The 24,797-nt window shown below is 48.3% G+C and overlaps 1 protein-coding gene across 3 annotated transcripts in view; it reads left to right on the forward strand.

The window, feature by feature from the left end:
• Window positions 1–24,797, forward strand: part of EYA2 (EYA transcriptional coactivator and phosphatase 2) — a 261,463-nt gene that overhangs the window by 85,557 nt on the left and 151,109 nt on the right. For 2 of the 3 annotated variants that reach the window (XM_077873457.1, XM_077873456.1), the window contains exons 3-5: window positions 10,651–10,696; window positions 14,297–14,439; window positions 21,274–21,390. In XM_077873457.1, coding sequence (XP_077729583.1) covers window positions 10,651–10,696; window positions 14,297–14,439; window positions 21,274–21,390 — 306 coding nt within the window. The remainder of the gene's footprint in view (window positions 1–10,650; window positions 10,697–14,296; window positions 14,440–21,273; window positions 21,391–24,797) is intronic. The other variant, XM_077873458.1, reaches the window with a different exon arrangement.

The following is a 24,797-nucleotide window of genomic DNA, read 5'->3' on the forward strand; positions in this document are numbered from 1 at the left end:
TGCGTGCCCAGCATTGTGTTAAGCCCTAGAAAGTCAACATACAAAAGCCCCTGCCCTCCTGGAGCTAGGTGGCTGGCAGGCAAGAGGCTGGTAATAGTGAACAAGCAAAAAGTACAGAGCATGTCAGACAGTGGTATGTGCTGGGGGGTGGCGCAGGGAGCAGGGAAGGGGAAGGCAGGGCTGTGGGGATGTCCCTGGGAAGGTTATGCTTGAGTAAAGACCGTAAGGACATAAGGGAGGGCGTTTGTGTCTATGCAGAAGAATAAGCTCATGGGCAGAGGAAACAACAAGTGCAAAGGCTCTGGGGCAGCAGCATCCCCAGAGCACCTGAGGAGCAATAAGGAGGCTAGTGCAGCTGGAGCCCGATGAGTCAGGGGCCATCAGGGAGAGGAGGGCAGAACCATGGCCAGGCTCAGACCTCACCCGGCCTTGAGAGCCACTGCAAGGACCCTGGCTCCTGCCCTGAGTGAGATGGGAGCAGAGGAGGAGACATATGACCTGCATATTGACAGGATCCCATGGGCCATCCATGAGAACGACTGGGAGTGGGGACCCAATGGAGGCCCATAGACCAGCAAGGGAGGCACGAGAGTGACCCAGGTGAGAGGTGTTGGGGCCTTGGACCAGGGCTAGGGGCAGGGGTCAGATTCCGGACCAGAGCTGAGGGTTGGGCCTACAGAACACCGACCCTCACTGTCTTGTGCCCTATTTTCTTCACCACTGTACTTCCTATCAGAAGGTACAAGCTTGTTCACCTGTCGTTTACGGGGCTCCCAGCTAGGCTGTCAGCTCAGAAGGCCGACCTGGCCCACCTCAGCTACCTGCGTTCCCCCCTGCGAGAGCAGCATGTGACACCTTGAAGAAATCCTCCCAATGAGTGAGGACAGAAGACGGAGCGCTCCCCGCTGGCGGCCCCAAAGGCTTTCACACCTCCCGGCCCTGGCCACCCTGCACCCCCTGCCTGAGTACCCTGCCTTTTCCTCTGTTTCTCCGTGACACACCAGTGTCTGCTCACCAGCTAACACATAAACACACGATCCATACAAAGACTGGCAACATTGAGGCTGCATCTACCCAAGCTCCCCCTTCCCTGGAAATAACCACTATACCCTGTTCTGCATGTGTTAAGACCCTCCTGTAAGCAATCACATTTGTATCAATGAGCATTCATGTGACTTAGGTGTGTACATTTTTATATACCTAAAAATGTATGTTTACTGTAGACATTATGGTATCGCTGGAAAAAATCTAAACACAAGAGCTGTCACATAAGACATATTTGCTCTAACTTGGTCTGCTCGTTCAGGACACATTAAGTAATGATTTGCCTCTTTTTTACATAACCGAATAACGCACTCACAAGTGACTCTGCCCCAGTTCACGAAGCCATCCCCTGTGGATGAACGTGAGTTATCTAATTTTTTACTCTTACAAACAGTGCTACCAGGGGTATCGTCATGCAAGCTGCTGTTTGAACATGTGCCCTGTTTCTCTAGGGAAGATGCTAAGAAGTGGAAGGGCAGCATCACAGGGCTCCCTTCACCGTCCTTTCTGCCTGGCAAACTGCCCCTCATCCGGTGTGGCCTCTGCCTCATTGTGAAACTTCCCAAGCCCCTCCAGAGAGTTGGTAGTTTCTCATTCATTGCTTCATTTCTGCAGCCATGTGGTCACTGGGTTGTTTGATGCGCCTGCCGTGCATGAGGCGCTGGGGACCTGAGAGAGAAGCAGACCCACTTACTCCCTGCCTTCAGCGGCTTTGCAGGTCACTCGGCTCTCAGAGGCACTTTTTGCATCTTCCCATGCTCACTGGACCCCACATCCTATAGGGTTTGGGCTCAGCCAGGCCGTGTGTTTCCCAGCTCTGCCACTTGCTCGCTGTGTGCACTTGACCAAATTCCTCTTCTCCTTGAGCCTGTGTCCTCATCTGGACAATGACGATATGTCTGCTGCATGTGTGTTCAGTGAATTGTTCTAGAATGCCTGCCGTGAGCCGGCACCTGGTTTAGGTGGTGGGAATATAATGGTGAACGAGACAGACTAGTTCCCCTCCCAGAGCTTATGTTCTGGTAGCAGAGACAGGTACTGAATTTTTAAACAAATATGGGATTTCAGATGCTGGTAATTTTTATGAGGAAGTACAGCAGGAATATGATAGAGTGACCTGCAGGTGGGCCAGTGGTTAGAAAGGCTTTAGCATGATTTTGTTAAAGCCTTGCAGAGTGCTTAGAAAACACTAAGTATGGGCTAGCTCTGTGTGCCTCCCTCTGTAATGTGCATAGACTCAGCTGGGGACTTTGTTAAACTGCAGGTTCTGATCCAGCCTAAGAGTCTGCATTTCTAACAAGCTCCCAGGCAATGCTGATGCTTCTGGTTCACCAGCCACTCTGAGTAACGAAGTGCCAGTTTCGTGTTTCTCAAATTCTCTTGTGCATCAAAATCACTTTTCAGGTTTTGTTACCATATAGATGACAGGGCCCTACTCCTAGCATTGCTGATTTGGTACAGGTTTGCTCTGGGGCCCAAGAATTTGTGTTTCTAACAAGGTCCAGGAAATACTGTTGCTGCTGGCCCAAGGACCACACTTTCAGAATGGGCTTCCTCACTGGTTTTAAACCTGGCTGCACTCTGAAATCTCCTGGGAAGTTGAAAAAAATGTTTCAGGCTCATGTCCAGATCCCACCCCCAGAGATTCTGATTTAATTGGTCAGAAGTATGACCCAAGCAATGGGATTTTTCTAAAGCTCTCCAGAGGAGCTTATTATGTACCCAGGATTGAGAACAGTTGTTCTAGATGGTGAATTCCTCCAAGACAAGGACAGTTTTTTATTTCTATATATGTATTTAAATTATTGTTCCTGACTAGCATCGAGCTTAGTCCATGACTCATGGGTAGATACTTAAAAATTATTTATGGGGGATAGGTAGATAGATCAATGGATGGAAAGGTAGAGGATGGATGGTTGGAGGCAGGATGGATGGGTGGATGGAGGACGGATGCAGATCATTGGAGGGTAGATGGATGGTTGGGTAAAGGATGGATTGTGAATGAATGGAGGATGGATGGAGAATGGATGTGGATGGGAGGATGGATGGTGGGTGGGTGAATGAGTGGGTGGGTGGTTGGATGGATCAAGGATGGGAAGATGGATGGATGAGTAGATGGATGTGTAGATGGATGGGTAGATGGATGGGTGGGCAGATGAATACAGCATGGTCTTGAAGAATAACGGATAACTTTAGACTGATATTGGCTTTGAATTCCTAGTAAAGTTTCCTTAATTTCCCCCTGCCTTATTTCCATATCTATAAACTACAGATAATAACTTCCTTGTTAGGTTGTTATGGACGGTGATAGAGGTAAGTCTCCTGCAGTCCTTAGCACAATACTTGGCTTATAGGAACCACTTGAGAAATATTAACTCTCATTCATTGCTATTCAAGGGAAAATTGGATTTCAATTGTATCCCGTCTTCTGGAAGGAGAGGAAAAAATGTTATAGAACTAAGAAAGCAAAGCTGAATAGAGAAAACTTTTTCATTTAAAACGCAGATACAAAAAAAAAAAAAAATGCAGACATCTTTTGCAGAAGCCAAGGCTGTCGTTTCATTACATGTTTCTGCTAGAGGTGAGACTGCCCATGGGACAGGTTGGGCTGTCTTCTCTCGGACCTCCTGCACCTCTTCTGCTCCAGGCACGATAGGGTCTAATTTTCAGTCCCTGTTTCACTGGTTCCAGCCTGGAGCTGGCAGGTTTTGATTCATCTCATCCCAGCCAGGCTGAGCTGCCCAGACCTTTGCCCGAGTCCTCACCTGAGGAGGTATAGATCAGCTTCGCCTCTCCCACCCTTCAGCCTCTCCCAGCTGGCTTCTTGGGGGCCTTAGCACCTGGAACAACCTCTACCTGAACAAAACAGAAATCCCACTCTGGGGGGATTGGTGGGGTGTGAAGGAAATCACCAGTCCCCTGTTTATGTGAGAGGGCACTATTATTAATTATCGAATGCCTTCCCTGTGTAAGGAGCTCTCGCCTCTGGCAATGTCTCTCAGATTCCCACCTTCTCCAGCCACTCTCTGCTCTATGTTGATATCACCTCTCCTGTTGCGTGCTTACTGATTTTTCTTTTTTTTTTTAAGATTTATTTATTTATGAGAGACAGAGAGAGAGAGAAAGAGAGGCAGAGACACAGGCAGAGGGAGAAGCAGGCTCCATGCAGGGAGCCCGGTGTGGGACTCGATCCCAGGACTCCAGGATCACGCCCTGGGCTGAAGGCAGGCCCTAAACCGCTGAGCCACCCGGGGATCCCCCTTTCTGATTTTTCTTTGAAACAATCCCATTTCAATTAATTCATTTCAAAATGACTTAACACCAATCCAGAAATGAAGTTATGCCTTTGATAGTCTTACCATGATTCTAACATGCATTCAAATAAATCGGTGATGATTTAAATAGAAGAGCCTGTATTTATGTGCCCTCTCGAACCCCATACTCTGAGATATGGTGGCCTTGTTCCGTTCAGTCCTAGGAACACCCCTATAAGGGACAGATGCCTTGTTCCCTGTCACATAGCCACTCAACCAGAGCTGAAACTGGGGTTAGCTCTTCTGGACTCCTAATACAGTGCTCTCTCCTGCTGTCACTGTCCCTGGCCCAGGAACCCTTTAAACCACCCATACAGAGAACGTGAGCTGATTCAGTTTATAGACATGCACCTTTCGTAGCAAAGACCTTCCTCAAGACATCTTGCACTAGAAATCGTCTCATCTCATGGGGATCACTTAGAAGTGGGCCCCTGGGGTCCAATTAGGCAACATAGTAGTGGCTGCTGCTTTCAGAATCATTAGCTTCTTAATCCTCCCAGTGAGAGGTAAAAAAGTGTGAACATTCAAATTGGGCTCACGGATTTAAGTGGCTTACGCAAGGGCCCCGGGAGAATGGAAAGCTAATAACAGCTCCTGCATGTGAGCTCTTACCACTTGACGGGTCCCTGCCTCTTGCAAGGCTGGTAGCAGCCCTGTGGGTGTGAGATATTGCCCCAACTTGTGGATGTGGAAACCAAGGCTTAGAGAGAGGAAGGGACAGGCACAAGGTCACATGGTCATCCTGCAGCAGCAGCAGCAGCAAGATTGAATTAAGCCCGTGTGCTTTTTTGGGAAAGAACGTTAAGTGGACAGATTAGAGAGATTTGGGTTGTAGATCTGGCCCACAGCAGGTGCATGCATGCACAAATGAACGAACAAAGTATGCATACCCTTGCACAAGTTCCTTCACACAGTTACACAAGTGTGCATTCACACACATAGACCTAGCTTTAGTTGCCTTATTTTAAAAATTGGATCTCATGCCTTGCTCATTTATATTGTGTTCTAGGCCCATTATGCATTTGAGTTTCGGACTTCTAGAATGGAGACTTATTTTTATGAACCTGGAATTGTGATGCTTTTTAATGATTTGCAGTTCTTTATTAGCCCATGGTCCAAACTCTCACCACTTAGAAGTGTGGTTTCGTGGCCTGGCATGTCAGCATCACCTGGACACTTTTTTTTGCTTTGAAGATGTTATTTAAATTCAAGTTCATTGACATATAGGGTAGCATTAGTTTCAGGGATAGAGTTTAGTGATTCATCGGTTGAATGTAACACCCAGTGCTCATTACATCAAGTACTCTCCTTAATGCCCACCACCCAGTCAACCTCATCCCCCTACCCACATCCCCTCCAGCAACCCTCAGTGTGTTTCCTAGAGTTAAGAGTCTCTTATGGTTTGCCTCCCTATCTGTTCTCATCTTACTTTATTTTTCCTTCCGTTCCTTTATGTTCATCTGTTTTATTTCTTAAATTCCACACAGGAGTGAAATTATATGGTGTTTGTCATTCTCTGACTGACTTATTTCACTGAGCATAATACCCTCTCACTCCATCTGCATCATTGCAAATGGCAAGATTTTATTCTTTTTGATGGCTGAGTAATATTCCAGTGTGTGGTGTGTGTGTGTGTGTGTGTGTGTGTGTGTGTGTGTGTGTGTACACCACCTCTTCTTTACCAATTCATTTATTGATAGACATCTGGGCTCTTTCCATAGTTTGACTATTGTGGACATTGCTGCTATGAACACTGGGGTGCTGGTGCCCCTTTGAATTGCTGTGTTTGTGTCCTTGGGATCAATACCTACTAGTGCAGTTGCTGGGTCATAGGGCAGCTCTATTTGTGACTTTTTGAGGAACCTCCCTACTGTCTTCACCTGGGAGCTTTCTTGACCTGCAGGCCAGGAGTTTGCATTTTCAGAGGACCCCCAGAGTCCTGTGCAGGGTACACTGCTCTGTACCCTCTATGTTCTTCCTTTCCAACTTGTAATTAGGTGCTTATTTGCATAATTCTCTGTTTGCTGTCCACCTTCCCCATTAAACAGGAGGTTCCTGACTGCTTTAGCTCACCGTTAGAACCCAGTTCCTGGTACCTGCCTGGTGCAGGTAGGCAATGAGTGAGTGAGTGAGTGAGTGAATGAATGAATGAGCTCATTTCAGAGGCTTTGGCCATCTATTTAGCTAATCCTTCTCCTTTTACCCATAGGAAGCTGGGGAGGAAGAGAAGACTTAGGGTTTGAAATTCAGAAATAAGAGGAGGAGGTTCTCTGTCTCCCCAGCACCATCCCCTTGAGAGTTAGCTGTCCCATTTTATGTGCCAGCAGCATCCTCAAGACACGTGGTGAGGCTCGAAGGATTGGCTACATCAGGTCGGGTCACTAGGGCTGCTTTCACGTCTAGCAACATGGATACAAATGATGCCTCCATTGACCTCAACCTTTTCCCTCGTGGCAAGTTCAGTGGCACTAACAAGGTTGAAAACAAGCAGCTGTGATCAACGTAAGTCCATCTCCATCTAGCAGGCTCCAGATCCCACCAGTGTGAGTGTGGGCGGCTGCTGCTTCTGTATGTAGTGTTTCCAGCACCCTGAAAATGCTGGGAGCTCACTTGATGAGTGGAGTCTGAGGTCACCTGCCCCTTGTGCCGATGGCCCCATGTTGGTGCTGGGGTGACCGTGAGAAGTATGACCTCCCCCTAGATTGCCAGCATGCTTGTACGCCTGCTGCTCCCACTGCCAGACTCTGTAACACTTTAGCATCAGACAGGGACTCGTGGCCACAGTCCACCCACTGTCTTCCCCTCTGGCAGGTTACGGTACCATCGTCATGCTGCTGTCTAGAGCATCGTGCCTGCATGCAGTGGCACTGCCAGAGCTGTGGGCAGGATGGTTCCTGGGCTGCACGGAGAGCTTGATGGTCTGGCCTCCCGTATCTCCACCCTCAGTGGGTCTGTCTTGCTCTGACTTCCATCCAGAGAAAGTGGTCAGATACAATGACATTGGGACGCCTGGGTGGCTCAGCAGTTGGATGCCTGCCTTTGGCCCAGGGTGTGATCTTGGAGTCCCAGGATCGAGTCCCATGTTGGACTTCCTGCATGGAGCCTGCTTCTCTCTCTGCCTGCGTCTCTGCTTCTTTCTCTCTCATGAATAAATAAATTTAAATATATATATATTTTTAAAGATACAGTGGCATCTGAAAGAGGTGAAGTGGGCCTCTGAGGGGTCACCGAAAGGCATTCTGGGCTACCCTGAGAACCGTTGTTGCCTGCGACTTGAATAGCGAAGTCACATTAGGGCTGGCATTGCCCACAGACCGCCCTGTCAGGCCCACTTCCAAATATGCAGGTGATGTGTGCCTACAACTGCAAGCAGGCCTCCTGGTCCTTGTGACCTCCAAGGACATTAGCCTTAGGCCACAGCAAGAGTAACCAGATGGAGAGAGAAGCTCTGCACTCCCAGCAAGCCCCTGCCCCACCCCTGCGCCCAAAGCACTGAGCATCGCCGTCCTTGACATGATCTCACCCAGGCCCCCTGAAAAAGGGAAGCAGCTTGAGAGCCCCACTTGTCACAGGCCATCAGGGATCCCAATGAGATGTACACCATCCCCACCTGGGAAAAAAGGCAGAAAGGAGGGAGGCAGGTAGAGGATCATTCCGTATAATATGTACTCATTTTCCAGGTTTTCATGCCCCCAGGTCTCTGGGATGAAAAGTTAAATACGATACCAGTCCAAAAAGATCAGAGCCTGTGTTTTTCAAAAGTCCTACAGTCTGCAGAAGGCACAGCTTTTACTGAAGACCCATCTCTCACTTGCACAGTCGTCCGGAGGGTTTGCTGGGGCGGGAAGGGGAGAGACTTGTAGGTTCGCACAGCAGGAGAGGGAGACCTGCCCACCTGGGGAAGGCGGGTTGTTCAGCAATTCAGCGCAGAGGAGGCTGGAGTGCGGCAAACATGCAAATCATGTTTTGCGTGGAGGCTGGGGCAGAAAGACGCTTCACATTTACAGTTAATCCGAGCCCATAGGAATGTTTCCATAAGCTGCGATTTTTATGAATATTTACATATTTATTTAAGAAAAACATATTCAAAATGTTTAATTCAGTAACTTATGTATTACTCAACACGCTCAGATCATGGGCTTTTTACCAATAATGACACTGGCTGCTTCAGAATGAGACAGCTCGCTCTCCAGTCCTGGGGGAGGATAAGGATGGGAGGCTGGGAGGTCCTGCCGGCGGCAGCAGACCCAACTAGGGGAGCCAGCGTTGAGTGAGCACCTACTGCGTGCCAGGGGCTCTCCTTGGCATTAGACCATGGCTGTTCTGGACACATTGTAAGAAATGTATTTTCACACTGCTGTTCAACACACACGCACACATACACACACACGAGCCTGCACACACCCCACACAGCACATTCTCACATCTGTAGCTGGAACCAAGGTCTCCCCCAAACCCTTCTTACTCTGGGCAATACATGCTGCTATCGTCCATTCGGTTTTATTGTCTGGCCCTAGCTGTTGCTCCCTGAATGGGCTTTGGGACTCCCACCCTTGACCCAGGGGTTTGGGACTCCAACAGAATTTGACTCAGCCAGGGAGGTGGTTCAGGGAACGGACTCGGGACACACAGGGCCCTGGGGGCCAAGTTCCAATTCCAGTGCCCACAGGCCGTGTGACTTGAGCAGGGGCCCTTAGCCTTCTGCAGTTTCTTCATCTGTACTATAGGGACGATGACACGGCCTGCCTGGTTGTGGGGACTGTGAGGTCATGCATATGAGCAGTTAGCACAGGGCCTGGCACGTAGTGAGCGCCTACGTGGATGCTAGTTACTGTTGTTACCATGAGTGCCATGGTGGGCTGCAGTGCCCTGGTTGCCAGGAAAGCCTCTGCAGCCAGGCCACCTGAGTTCGGATCACAGATCTGCCCCTTATGACCCCTCTGGCCTTGGGTGAGTTACTTAAACTCTGTGCCTGCAGCTCTTCATCTGTAACCTGGAGATGTGAATAGAACCCACTCCTCGTGGGGTGATTATGAGGATTAATAGTAACTAATCCAGGTAATAGAAGAGAGCTTGGCATGTAATAAGCACTGGCTAAATGAAGATGACATCATCATCTTCTCATTTAACTGGCACGCATTCTTGAAAGATCAATCCCCCCCACCCATTTCACAGGAGGGAAAACTGAGGTCCAGAGACTCTAGGCAAGTGCCCAAAGTCTCATTGCTGCTGAGTAATGGAATTGGAATTGCAAGTTGGCATTCTGAGCCTCCAGCTCCGGAGCTGACGGAGGCTCAGAGCTCCTGAGACCTTGGAGCATTTCTTAGGAGGCACAGGGACACCCCCCCCCCCCCAGCCACATACCCCAGTGCCACCTAGGCACTGCCCAGGCAGTGTGAATCAGCAGGTTGGTGCAGTCAGGAGACATGTTCTCTAGTATCTGCCAGGGCTCCACAGGGGGGACATTGATTGCACTGTTAAAGAGGACTTAGCACAATCCCCAGGGGACTGCCCATTTGTAAAATTAGCTTCTTGAAAATCTCTCTCCCAGTTTAATTCTATCACCTGTTTGTTGCCTCTTTCATCATTGTCTCCCCTGATGGATGAGTGTGCCCAGGGAGACACTTGAATCAGGAGTGCAGGCCCATTCTGCCTTCTGCTCCAACCCTAGCTGGAGCCCAGGAGATGAGCCAAGATGTGTCTCCCCCTAGGTGCTGGGGCCAGCACCACCTGCACCCCATGGACCAAAACTGGGGAGAGAGAGGAGGAACATTGAGGTGATGTCATCAGAAGGGAAATGGACATAGGATAATCCAAACCCAATGGTGTCTGCTGTTCCTGGGTTCTTGGGATTACCTTTGAGGCAGGGAAGGGAGCAGTTCTCCATCCAGGAGTGGAAATGGCACCAGCCTGGGAGGCAGGAACCCTGGTTCAGGTCCCAACGGGGCTGCTCTCTCGTTATATGAGCTTGCTCCAGCCTACTGTTTCTGTCCCTTTGGCCTCAGTGTCCCCATCTGTGCAAGGGGTGGCACATCTACTTTGATGTTTCAAGATGCTATAGTAGACTCCTTCCATGTGGTCCTTCAATCAGTACCTGGAGACAGAACTCCCCAAAAAGGGTTTTCAAGAAGGAAAGTGCTAAGATGTGCCTTGGAGGAGCTTTTGTGATTAAGAAAGTCCCTGACAGCAATTCTCTACGTTTCTTCCCACTCGGGCCAGCATCTGAAGGCCCAGCTTCTGTGGATCATCACTCTGACAGCTAAAGCCCTTCCAATTTTTCTTTTCCCTCCAGGCGTCACCACATCGGCCCCTCCGAGTGTGTCTCAGTTCTTCTCAAGGTGAGCACCCTGGCCCAGCTCCCCCTGGCTCTCTCCCTTCCTCCCCCTTTCGGGGCAAGGCTCTGGGGCCAGAGTCCCTGGAAGGGGATCCCAGGGCCAGCACTTCCCAGCTGAGCCACCGCCAGCCTGCGATTCCACCTGGCAGGCCTCAGTCTCCCCATCTAGGAAAGGAGCTAGAACATGTAAAAGAGGCTTCAAGTGAAGCTGGGAGCAGAGTGTTGGGTGTTGGCTCTGTTCTCCCCTCTTTGTTCATTTTATTAGTCTTTCCTTCTCTTTCCCTCCCCTTCCTCTCCTTTCCTGGGCCAACTCTTTGTCACTCCTTCCCGCCCTCCCTCTGTCCTTGCCTCAGCCTCCCTCTATTCCTTCCTCTCCCCTCTCCACTCTGCCTCCCCCTCCCTCCTGCTCTCTCTGCCTCCCTCTTGCCTTCCTCCTCCCCTCCTCCCTGGTTTCATCCTCTCTTCCCACCCCAACACCCACCCAGCACTCCTTCAGGCCACATCCCTTGTGGGACCCCGAGGCCCAAGGCCTGGAAATGGGTGAGGGGTGGTCCCTGCCCTCAGGGAGTTGCCCATCGAGTGAAGGAGACAAGCCAGTAAAGCCGAGACCCGCCCCCTCACATGGGCAGCATTAGTGTCTGCCACAGGTGTGCAGGGGGCAGAGGGGGCTCCCTGGTGGCCACAGCTCACTCAGAGCCCTCTGAGCCCTCGGGAAGCTGCTGGCCTACACCCCACAGCCTGGGAAGCCCTGCACTGGGCCTGGCCAGGTGGCCAAAGTGCCCTCAATCTAGAGGGTCAGCTCCCTCAGATGTGGGCCTGCGCCTCCCTTGAAACCACTGGAGAAGCTCTTTAGAAGGAGCACACTTCCTCAGCCCTCCTTTCCCTGCACATGTTTCGGGGGTTGTTAGTAGCAACAGAGGTCTGTCAAATGTATCTATACTTTTCTTCAAGCCTCAGAGTTGGGGACTTCCACCGTGTTCTCTAGGTTTTCACTATAGCCCTTCCCAGTTTATTTTTTTTTTTAAGAATATGGTTTTCTATTTTTTTTTTAATATTTTATTTATTTATTCATGAGAGACACAGAGAGAGAGAGACACACACACAGGCACAAGGAGAAGCAGGCTCCATGCAGGGAGCCTGACGTGGGACCTGATCCCGGGTCTCTAGGATCACACCCTGGGCTGCAGGCAGTGCTAAACCGCTGCGCCACCAGGGCTGCCCAGCCCTGCCCAGTTTAATCTGCAGGAGAGGGGTGTGGGGTGGGGGGGCATTCTGATGGGAAGATGGGAAGCAGGAGTTGATGCCTGGAATTACCACCTTCTAGTTCCAAGGGCAGGTGTCACTTGGGAGCAGGTTCAGTTAAGGTGCTGTGCTCAGCGCTCATTCCTAACCCTGGGGATGCACCGTTGGGTGCTGGCCTGAGCGGGAACCCTGGTGGATGAAACCCTCCAGAACTGGTTCTGGTGCCTCTGGGTCCAATGAGTTTGTCACGCACTCTGGAACAAGTTCTCCAACCCTCTCTCACAGTAGTAGTCGAAAGAAAAGGGCAGGAGAACATCTTTTCATAATTCCATAAAGTTTTGTGCCCATCTCACAACTGCCATGAGGCTTCTTAGGCAGGAGGAATTCTGGGAATGAACAGGTTTTAACCTAAAAAGATGTAACCAGAATGGGACCCATCTAGAATTGGGGATCTCATTAACATCTCGGCAGGCTCTCTAGTTAGAACAGCTACATACGGGATGTCAGGCACAGCTGGCCTCAGTGTCCAGGTGTGGGAGCTAACGGGAGACATAGCACAGTGATGTGGTGAAGGGCGCGGCCTCTGCATCCGTGCTGCACTTTCAGTATGTTCCTTGGTCTCTGTCTGCCTCTGTTTTCTTATCTGTAAAATAGGAATAGGAATAGGAATTACCTCGAGGGGTTGTCATAGTTGTCATGAGGCTTAAATGAATCAATACACAGAAAGGAATTAGAATAGGACAGTGCCTGGAGCGTAATACGCACGAGAATTTTTAGCTGTTTTTATCACTAAAGGAGGGGGACTCTGTGGGGGCTGTTGTAGATGGTGTGTGATAGAGAAGTGTCTGCTACTCAGATCGGTTGCTAAAGTTGCACAGGAGTGCAGGCCTAGGCTTGCTAACACTTCTGCCTTGTAGGTGTGTATGTGTGGGGGGAGAGGGGAGGGAGGAAGAGAAATCTCCTGGTTTGAAAATAATAGTGATGAATTCAAATTAAAAAATCAATAACTGCACTACCTAGAGAAATTATATCCATGAATCCATGGACCACCTGTGGCTCCTGGGCCACCACCTTGTCCCATTCCCTCTGGAACAACCCACCTTGACTTTAATTATGGCTGCCTGAAGGGCTGGATCCATCCCTGTCCTCTAAGTGAGAAGCAGCTTAGTTACAAGTGTGGACTCTGGAGTCACAGTCCCGACTTCAAATTCCAGATCCCCTACTTTCTAGCTGTGACTTGAGGTCTCTGAGCTTTAGTGCCTCATCTCAAACATGAGAATTACAAGAAACCCTGCCCCAGAGAACTGATGTGAGCATCCGATGAGATACACTGCAGGTGTTAGCCTGTGGGACACCATTCAAGCCTGTGGTGAGAACACAGTGAGTGGAAGCACTCGTGGTATTACAGGTGTCTTAGTAAGTGGCCCTTTAAGTCCTAGGTCTTCATGGGACCCTGTCATTCAGCATGGAGAACAGAATCCATTTGTGTTTTTGTGTTGCATGTTAACGGAATGTACTCTACAGCTGATGTCAGCCCAAAAGGATTTTCCTGGAAAATCTGAAGTAGCTCCCAGTGTGAGTGAAAGTGGAATAATCAGACCTTGAGAAAGACCAAGAAAAGGACAGCTTCTGGAAAAAAAAAAAAAAAAAAAAAAAAAAAGGACAGCTTCTGGGATCCAGGCAATAGAAGAAAATGAAAAGACAGGCTCTTCAGAGTATAGCTGGTGAAATGAACTATGCAGGCCAAGATTTAAATTCCCAGAGTGGAATCTGATGGGGTGATGTTCCATCATGAGCCCACAGCTTGGCTAAGAGCAGGGCCTCTTGATTGACAGCCCTGTCCAAGCTGCAGTCATTGGGAGGGTGTCTAAGTTAGGATAAAGTAGAGTAGGACGGAGAGGCTGCTGCTTTCAATGGCACAGACCACTGACCTCACACAGCAAAGGCTTCTTTTTTACTCACTTCAAGTTCAGTGTGGATTGAATGAAACTCCCCAGGGCAGCTCTCCTCTCCATGCTGATGCAAGACCTAGGAGATACCCACACTGTAGCTATTCCGTCTCCATCTTGACAGTTGCTGCCAAAAGAGAAAGGGCAGGAGGGTCACAGGGGATGGTTTTATTGGCCAGACCTGGGAGTAGCTTATACATTCTATGGAGCAGAATCCGATCACATGATGGAATCAGACTGCAAGGCAGATGAGGAATAAAGTCTTCCAGCTGTCCAGGAGGAGGGAAATGAAATGGGGTTGTATGAACACAGATGTTGTCTCTACCCTGGAAAGAGCAAATACCCAAAGGAAAATAAGGGGGAAGGGATGCCAGGCTGGGTATGGAGATTTAATCTTCTCTTTTTCCATGCAGACCTTGCCCACGCGCCCTGCCCAGCCAGCCTGCCACAGCCATGGCAGCCTACGGCCAGACACAGTACAGCGCGGGGATCCAGCAGGCTGCCCCCTACACCACCTACCCTCCTCCAGCACAAGCCTATGGAATCCCTTCGTACAGTGAGTACCAGACCAAGCCCTGGCTTTCCCACTGGGGCCCCCAACATCATGGTCTTTCTTCTGCCCTGTTGCCTCAGTTAAATGCAAAATGGTAAATGCAGCCAGCCTAATTTTGGATTGGAAATAGAAATGACAGATACATTTGAGTATGGCTTTAGTTTGACAGACTATATCAGGCCTCTTTTGATTGCAAGAGTAAGAAATTTAACCCAAGCTGGCTTAGGAAAAATGAAAACTTAATGACTCACATACTGAGAAATCTAGAGGTACAACTAACATCAGGTATGGCTGGATCCAGGTGCTCCAATGATGTCAGGTTTGGATCCCACTCATCCCACTCCAGGTTTGGATGTTGTCCTCTGAGTTGGCACTAGTCCCACACAGGTTCTTCCCATGTGGCAGCAAAGATGGTACCTATCACTCTGGGTTAGTTCCATTCACCTCAGCATGCGCAGGAAAAGGAGAGTGCATCTTTCCCAGTCACCCCACCAGAATCCCTAGCGGCCCTCGTTAGCCCAGATTGGGTCATGTGACAAGACTTCAGTCTAGGCAAGGATATGAAAGTGAGAGAAATAAGGAGGCTGAAGCATGTGGAGTGTATCTGAGGGAGAGATGGTTCTCTTAAAGGGAACTAATAGATGTTGGGAAGACAAAAACAGACCTATAGACTTTGTGAGAACCTTCGTACTAAGAACCAGAGAGTCTATGAACCTGGCCCACCACCCACTGCTCACCTGCCCTTGTCTGTATTGGTCAGGCTTCTCCAGAAAAGCAGAACCAATGGATTGGAGCTCTCTATATCGCTGCATCTATATTGAGAGGAGAGACAGAGAGAGAGAGAGAGAGAGGCGTATCATAGGAACTGGCTCATCCAATTCTGGAGGCTGAGAAGTTAAGAGATCTGTGGTCAGGAAGTTGGAGAGCCAGGAAAGCCAATGGTATCATTCCTATTTGAGTCCAGAGGCCTGAGAACAAGAGGGCTGGTGGTATAAATTCTGGTCTAAAAGCAGGCAGGCCCATGACTCAAGAAGCCCTTCTTTCAGCTCCCAGTCTGAAGGGGAAAAGACCGATATCCCAGCTCAAGCACCCCTCTTACTCAGCCTTTTTGTTCTATTCAGGTCTTCAATTGATTAGGTGAGGCCCACTCACGTTAGGGAGGGCAGTCTGCTTTATTCAGTCTACAGGTTCAAATGCTAATCTCATTCAGAGACATTCTCACACAGATGTACCCAGAATAATATTTGATGAAATATCTGGGTACCTTGTGGCTCAGTGAGGGTGACACATAAAATTAACCATCACACTGCCTATGGCTTTTTTTTCATTATTTTTTTTTAATTTTATTTATTTATTCATGAGAGGCACAGAGAGAGAGAGGCAGAGACCTAGGCAGAGGGGGAAGCAAGCTTGGGGAGCCTGATGTGGGACTTGATCCCGGGACCCCAGGATCATGACCTGAGCGAAAGGCAGACGCTCAACCACTGAGCCACCCAGGTGCCCCTGCCTATGGCTTTTATTCATGCTGGTCCTTCCCATCTTAATTGAGGTATCAACCAAAAGCTCTTTTGGTAGCAAATGACAAAAGCCCAGTACTAATTAGCTTAAGGACATAAGTGTGTTTATAGCAAACATAGCTGAACAATCTTATGGTTCTAGCTTCAGGCAGGGCTAAATCCAGGTACTCAAGTGATAATATGAGGCATTAGTCTCCCTGCTTCTCTTTGGAAGGTTAAGCTTCAGTCTCAGACAGGCTCTCCCACTGCGGTGCCCAAGACAGTGCTAGCAGTTCCAAGTTGTAACAACCGCCAAAAAGAGAGCTTCTCTCATCCAGGACTTCCTGGCCTATCCCAGGGATTCCTCCTACTGGACTCCCCTGGCCATCGCTGACCTAGACACTGGGGCAGAGAAGATAGAATGCTCTGGATGGCCACATTGGCCTCACGTCCACCCTTGGAACCAGGAATCAGGTCAAGCTCACCCAAGAAAAGAAACCAACCTGAATGTAAGGAAGGGGTGGTCCCCAGAGTTGGAGGGGGCAGGTGGAAACCCCAGATGTCTAGTGGACAGAATGTGGGATTGGAAGGCAGGAGACTTTGTGTCCAGGCCCTGCTGCCTCTGACCTCCTCAAGCCACAGTTTCCTCAACTGTTGATTTAATGTCTTGTCTCCTCTTCCCAACTTCATGATGTAGCTTGAGTACAGAGACCCAATCTTATATATTTTTTCCCTCCCTCTTCCCCTTCTCTACCTCTCCTCTGTTCCTGTGTTCATTTATTCACTCATTCATCCCTTCATGCCTTCATGACATTGGGTCATGTGCTAGGCACACAGAGGTCAAAACAGAATGGGCCCTCTGCGGAGCTTACAAGTCTGGAACAGAGGTAATAAAGTGAAAGCCAATGGGTAACGTGGATAGCTCTCTTAACCTACAAAATACACTTGACATTTTAAGAATTAATTGCCCATTTTAAAATGCTAACATAAAAAATTTATATTTCTGATGCCTTTAAAAGGAGAGATGATTGGGCAGCACTGGGCCTACAGTTTTTGTGTCGGGAATAGGTGGCTCTGAGTAGGGCTGACCCCATTAGCCTAAATTCGTCGTGGTCCCCACCCAGCTCACATGACTCCTTTGAATTAACTGCCTGTCCCCAGAAGACATTAGAGTTTGCAATCCCAGCCTACAGGGAGAAAAAAAGTTTAAAGATTGAAAAATCTTTACGTGTTTCAAACTATGATGCATGATACAAGGAAGAGAAGTAGGTCACGAGAAAGGACGGAAGAAGGAAGACTTCCTCTAGGATCCAGCATCAGGGAGGCCTTTTAAATGAGGCGCTGATTCGGCTAAGAACTGAGACAGCATCCAGGCAGGGGACCACCCTTGGGAAGATCCCTGAGATGGGGAGGAATTTAGTGAGTCCAAGATGCCCAGTGGCCGAAGCACGGTGGGGGCTGGAGTAGGAGAGGTGGGCAGAGCCCTTCAGACCTGGGAAGGATTGGGGATTTTATTCCAAGTGAGATGGGAACTCACTGGCAAGTTCATAAGGGCTTATATGCTACAATCTGGGTTTTTTTAAAGATCACTCTGGTCACTGTGAGAAGCCTGGATCAGAGAGAAGGAAGAGGGAAACAGGCAGGCCAGTGGGAGCCTGAGGAAGTGGGTGGATGGGGTGATGGTGGAGGCCTGGGGCAGGGCAGTGCAGAGACTGAGGGAGACAGATGGGCAGGGTGCAATTCTAGAGGTAGGAGTGACAAGTCCCCGGTGGGAGGTGGGCAGGAGGCCAGGCATCGGTAATAGTCACCATTGTGGAATCGCTGTCACCCTGAGTCCTCTGTACTGTGTCCTTACCAGAGAGGGTAAATAACTCTCCCAGGGTCGCCAGCAGCCTGGCCCTGGAGTCCAAGCTCTTAACCACTGGACCCTGCTGCCCGAGGCTGCATAAATGCAAGGAGATTACCGATGACAGACCTCTGCCAACAGCTTTGGGCACCATTTCCAACCTTCTGTCCCTCCTGTGCTGGAAGACTCGTGATATAATCACACCTAAGTTACCCCACCTGGCTGACAGCCAGAAAAAATGAAGCCGTATTATTTTTCAGTGTAAAAGAGAAAAGTCACCCTGTTCTCAAAGCATGGCAGGTGGTAAGAGCACATGTCCTGGCCTCGCATGCCAGCTCTGCCACTGGCTCGTCCTAACACACTGGGTGAGCCACCTCAGTTTCCTCACTCATACAGCAGCAGGAATACCAAGTCTGGCCCCCTCATGGGTATTATGAAGATTAAATGACACTGTTGATATCAGAGGTCAGCCACCACTTTCTGCAAAGGTCCTGATGGTTCTCTCTGGCTTTGTGGTCCAGACGGTCTCTGTCACAGCTGTTCAGCTCTACCACTGTAACGTGAAAGCAGCCAGACAATATGTACACTAATGGATGTGTCCGTGTTCCAATAAAACTTTATTGACACAGGTAGAGTCAGATTTGGTCCATGGACCATAATTTGTCAACCCTTGATCTATGAAGGGCTTAGCTCACAGGGCCAGCTCAAGGAAGTGCTCAATCAGTGCAGTAGGGGCCAGGCTACCACACCCATCTAGAATGTTCATGTCACTGAGTAATGACAGGTAAGATGAAAAGCCATGTTCCTCCACACGTGCCTATGCCCGAGCAAGCAGTGTTTGCTCATTGTCTGGACAAACCTTGTTGAATCTTGTTAGGAGACTTTTCTCGTTGCTGCTTGGCAAATGGCATTATTTACTTTTGTTGAAACAGCTTCAAGGAAATAACACATTTGAGCAAACTAGAGGGAAGGAGGTTGGGGTTGGGGTATTGAATATGTTTTACCTCAGTTTATTATGCACTATTTAAGACATATGTAAAAGCATAAAGAATAATACTATAAAAATCCATGAACTTAACACCATCAGCTTAAGAAATAAAAAACAAAAGCTTATCTTCCTTTCTACTCAGAGATAGCCACACTCCTGAATTTGATGTTTATCATTCCTCAGCATTTATTTACGTAGAATAGGGGGTCAGCAATTTTCTTCTGTGAAGAGCCTGAAAGTAAATATTTTTAGCTGTGCAGGCCATACACGCTGTCTGTCACAACCACTCAACTGTTCCAGCATAGTGCAGAAGCAGCCATAGTACATAAATGAAAAGATGTGTCTGTTCAATAAAACTATATTTACAAAAAATAAGCAACAGGTCACATTTGGCCATGAACCTATGTAGAGTATTATTTTGCATGTTTTATAACTTTATATACATTGTTTCTTTAGTATCCATTCTTTTATTTTTGAGAGAGAGAGTGAGCGAGCCCAGGGGCGGGGGTTGGGGAGCAGATAGGAGGGACAGAAGGAGAGAGAGAATCCCAAGCAGGCTCCATGCCCAGTGCAGAGCCCAACATGGGGCTTGATCCCGTGACCCTGAGATCATGACCCAAGCCAAAATCAAGAGTTGGACACTCAACCGGCTGAGCCAACCAGGTGCCCCTAGTATCCACTTCCTTTTTCTACCCAACCTGTCTGTGAAATTGTCCCTGTTCATGCATGCTGCTATAGTTCATTCACTTTGCCTGCCGTGTAATATTCCATTATTTGGCTGTACCAAAACTCATTTATCTATATACCCAAAATTTGATCACTTAAAACCACACTCTGATATATTATTTCTGGTGCTTCTATGGGTTGACTGGATGAGCTTTCTGCTGGTCTCATGCAGTTGTATTTGGCTGGCAGGTCAGCTAGCATGGCTGAGCCTCTCTCTCAACCTGACCTCTAATCCTGTCCTTGCTCACAGCATGCTGGTCTCTGGCTTCCAGGAGGGCAGATGTAGAGGCTTTAAAGCTGCTTGACACCTATTCTCTAAAACTCCTCATCACTTAGCCACTGCTAGCAGTCAAAACAAGTCACAAGGCCAGTGGAGATTCTAGAGGTGTGAAAATAGACTGTACCTCTTGACAAGAGGGCCTGCAAAATATTGTGATCATGTTTTTCAATCTCCCTGAGTATATCTGAATTTCTTAACAAAGAAATGGGAGTCTGCCCAAATAGGAAGTGAATCTGCTGGCATCTGATGGTGCGTGATATTGGAAATTCCAGAACCAGGAGAAAAAACTCAATACTCTGAACATATAATAGACCTCCCATGTCTATCTTACAAAATCCTTTGACATCTTCCTGTGCTGCTCAAGAGAGAATAGTGAACCAGCTTCAATGCTGCCTCTAAAATGCAAGGGTGGGCTTTTCTCCCAGATAGGTTTCTGGGGGGTAGAAAGCAGGGACTCTCCTCCTTCTTTTCCTTTGCTCCTCCAAGGTTTGGAAGCATTGTCTTCATTCACAAGACCGAATGGGTGAAAAGGAGGAACCACAGTTCTAAAACTGGCCCCAGAACTAGAAATGTTTTTTAGAGAGATATAAATGGAAATGGTATCAAGATACTATTTTATACCTGTAAGATAAGCAGAGTTTATTACATTTTCAATAAAAATACATTATGGGGGCTACTGATGATGGGTCAGGCCCCCTCCCTCAGTAGGGGCCTTCTCCAGTGTGTTCTCTGGGGAAGCATGTCAGACTTTGGCTGGAGGAGAGGCCACATTTGTAACTGTGGTCTTTGGAGAAACAGATTTCCCACACAGTAAGAGTGGAAAGTGTGTTAGGTGGCAGCCGCTTCTTTTCAGAGGAAGGATCATTCATTTGATACATTCCCCCCAAAATTCCACTGGACATTAACCATATATAGCACTACTCTGGAGAGTGGGGGATTGTAAAGTCACTACCTTCAGAGCCAAGCAGGAAGCATGAAGCTGACTGCATGTGCAAAATATGAGCCCCTCTTGACCTGTCTTTCCCTTTCCTACTTTTGACAGTGTCCTGGGATGTAAAAACAAAAACAAAACAAAACAAAAACACCCTAGTACAACCACAATGAAAAAAATAGTACCTTAAAACCAACATTAATGTCTCAGAGACAGTACAGTATTTGTGGTGACCTGGAGAACCTATGGGGACAATCTGTCATCACATGGGAATGCAGACATGGTGTTGCTAGACCATCTTGTTGCTCAACTGAAGCCATAAGTCCAGATTTTTTTTTAGTGAAATCTCCTGATTTTTAAACAAATCCACTCATTTCAGATTTTCCTTAAAAATATGCAGGCCAAGCAAAATATGTCTGTAGGCTAACTTTGCCTGACAAGCCACCAGCTTGTAGCTCCTGGTTTAGAAGCTGATAAAATTATGTGCTGTCTTGACTCAGTAGCTCTTCTGCAGGTGACAAGGAAGCATCCTAATCATGTGTCCCCGGTGCTTCTTTTTCTTTTCCCAAGGCATCAAGACAGAAGACAGCTTGAACCATTCCCCCAGCCAGAGTGGATTCCTCAGCTACGGCTCCAGCTTCAGCACCCCACCCACTGGACAGAGCCCATACACCTACCAGATGCACGGTCAGTGTGGTGCTGCGGCCCCTTCCTGTCCACCTCTAAGGCACTGCCTAAGTTAGGTGTCCAGTCATTCATCCATTTACTTGCCAGATTCATTGAGCACCTACTATGTGCCAGAATCTATCTCAGGGAGCTAAAGCGACAGACAGAACAGAATAGATATGAAATCTGCTCCCATGGCAATTACATGGCAGGAGGGAGAGATTGATAATAAACAAGGCAACAAATAAACCAGCTAATTTTGGAAGAGGTTGAGTGCCATGAAGCAAACAAACATGGTGTTTGGGGGTAGAGAGTGATGGGCCGTTGAAGGGTCAGGAATGGTGAGATATGGAATTGTGAATGGAGTCATCAGGGAGGACTCTGAAGAGATGACATTGGACAGAGACCCAAACAATGAGGTGGAGACAGCCCTGTGCAGACCTGGAGGAAGAGTATTCCAGGCAGAGGGAACACCCCGTGCAAAAGCTGTATGTGGGGGAAATGTCTTGATTATGTTTGAGGCACAGAATGGAGACCAGCAAGGCTGGAGCTGGGGCCGGAGATGTGGGAGGAGAGAGTCTTAGAGAACAGAGCCAAATTATGCAGGGTCCTGAGGCTCTGGGTAGGAGCTGGCTTTGATTTAAGTGTGATGGAATAGGCAAGTCCATTGTAAACCCAGAGAAATGCCAGCTGGTGGGAGTTTGGGGCAAACAGGTGAAGAAGCTATAATTCCAGGCAGGAGGTTCAGCGCTCGGCATCATTGTAGGATGGCCTCTGGGAAGTAAACTCCAGTATGTAGTTACTCTTTCCCCACATACCTTAAGCAACTGGCTTACTGGATTCTTCTGTGCCCACCTCCACTCTGTGGCCTCCTGTTCTACCCCTGGGAGTGTGTTGGGGCTGATGTATGGAATAGAGGGCTGGTGGCAGTAATCTGTTGGATCCTCCTCCTGGTACTTTTTCCCTTCACAAAAGCTGGTATAAACTGACCATCAAGGATCTGAAAAGTATAATAATGTGATAATGAAGGAGTAATGACAAGGCTGGGCTAAGGAGTGATTGTATTTTCCTTCAAAAAAAAAAACTATTCGCAAGTATTACCACTTGATGTTTTTAAATTTTTTATTAAAGAATTAAGGAAAGAATAAAGATGGATATGAATGGCAGCCTTTCAAGGAAAAACATGGTGAAGGGAGAGCAAATGGTCTTAGGAGTGTGTGTAGAGAAAGGGACTGATGAGCATAAATGCCCAGCTCTTGCAGTGGCTTCCACGTAAAGGCCTGCATCAGAGTTTGTTGGCGACACCATCAGCTAACATTGACTGAACACTCACCTCGTGCCGCACAGTGTTGTGTGGATCATCTTATACAATCTTCACGGCGAAGTGTGGGTGCTGGTATCTTATAGGAGGGGAAATTGAGGCATAGAGGGAATGACTTATTTGCCCAACATCAAAGCAAGGAGTTTAGATTTTACTCCATGTGCCAAGAAACCGACCGTATGAGCATCTTAGGGATCTGGTGATACCCCATCCGCCAGTCTCACCCAAAGCCCATGCATGCTCTTCTCTGCTTCTCCTGTTACCTCTGGCTCCCCGCAGTGGCCTTTCTGACTCACACTGCAGGGTACAAGCTGCGGGGATCCATCTTCAAGTGGGAAGTGAATTATGGCACCAATCCTGATAATAAAGACTTGTGAAGACCCTGAAAGTGAGCTTGCATTCGGATCACTCTCAAGCCAGTGTTTACTAGCTCCGTGAATAGAGATGGGACTTCCTGCCTCAGGATTTCTAAGGCTGTGGAGGTTGAACATACGCACAGTCCACCATCCCCCATTCTGACATCCTCCCCCGGCCTTGTAGAATAAGTGCATTCCGTTATGTAGGAGTGGCTCTCCATCCATCATTCTTCCGCTGTGTATTATTGAGTACAAGTTCTATGCCTGGGACCCTTTGAAGCCATCAACAATCCCTCGTGGAGAGAGGCAGACAGTAATCAATTAATAAAGAAACAGATTATTACAGATTTGGACAGGGCAATGCGATGGGCAGTGAGGAGGGGAGTGGTGGTTGATGTCACCCACGTGGTTAGGGAGACCTGAGTGATGAAGAGGAGTCAGTCATGTGAGCAGCTGGAGGCTCTCCCAAAGGAGAATCATGAATCTGGAGGCAATGAGTAGGGAAGGATGAGATTGAAAGCAAAGTGGGAACCACCCCCACCCCTGCTCAGACCAGTATGTATAGAGTAAGTTATTTCTTCTCTGGTTCTTACAGCAGCTCCCTGAGAAGGGCACCATCACCTCTGCTTTACACATGACAGAAACGAGGCTCAGAGAGGGGAAGTGACCACCCAAGATCACAGAGCCAATAAATGTTCAGAGCTGGGATTCAGACGTGGGTTTCTAGAATTCCAGAACCTGTGCTGTTTCCTCTAAGTGCTATTTCCTGGACTCCTTCAGGACTCTGCATAGCATCCTAAGCTGTGTATACACCATAAACTGTTCCCTTTAATCCTCCCAATAGCCCTATGACATCAGTCCTATCATTATCCCCATCCTACAGATAGAGAAGCCAAGGCACAAATTGACAGAGTAACATGCCTAGGGTCACATGGCTGTGGCAGTGGGATTTGAAGCCAGGCGGTTGCACTCCAGAGCCCAGGCACACAACCCCCTACACCATCCTGCCTTCCTTCCTCACAGAACCACCTAGAAGACTATTCTCCATGGATAAACCTGGCCCACACTCTTCCTCCCCACTCAATCCCCACCAGCCCTTCACAAATCAAAAAAACATCTACTGCTCTATTGCCACCCAACCATGGGAATAATCCAGGTTTTCTTATTGTCCTCATGGCCGAGAGGCCAGAAGGGCTGTGGCAACAGCTGGACTCTATCCCAATTAGCCACCTTCAGTCTGATGCTAATGGCCATAAACTTCTCTTGAGACAACCCAGGCATTTTGCAAGCCTGACATATTCTTCCCTAAGTATTTTTTTTCAAACACAAACACAGAACGCTCACACACCCTGCCCATGTGCTTCCTATTAACTTTTTTTCCAAGTTGTTCCAGAGGAGAAATCAACTCTCAAACTACTCCGTGTGTGTTTCAGAATGGAAGATGGTTTTTCAGACAAGGAAGGGAATGAAGAGGGGACCTGAAAACACTAATCGAGTGAAATTGGTCCATGTTTAGAAACTGGGATGAGTCTTTTTTCCTCTCTAGGAATTAAAATCATAATTTCATAGGAGCAAAAAGAATCCAAGCAGGGATTATTTTACAGGTCATTTTACAGATGAGTAAACTGAGGCACCACCAGAGTGGCTTGTGGAAGGTCACAGTGCAAGCATTAGATAAGCAGGGACGCCTCCCCCTACGTCCTCTACCTACTCTCATAAACTCCAGAAACTTCCACGGGGTCATTGCCCCT

The sequence above is a fragment of the Canis aureus genome, chromosome 26, assembly GCF_053574225.1.
Source record: "Canis aureus isolate CA01 chromosome 26, VMU_Caureus_v.1.0, whole genome shotgun sequence".
In the NCBI taxonomy this organism is placed as follows: Eukaryota; Metazoa; Chordata; class Mammalia; order Carnivora; family Canidae; genus Canis; species Canis aureus.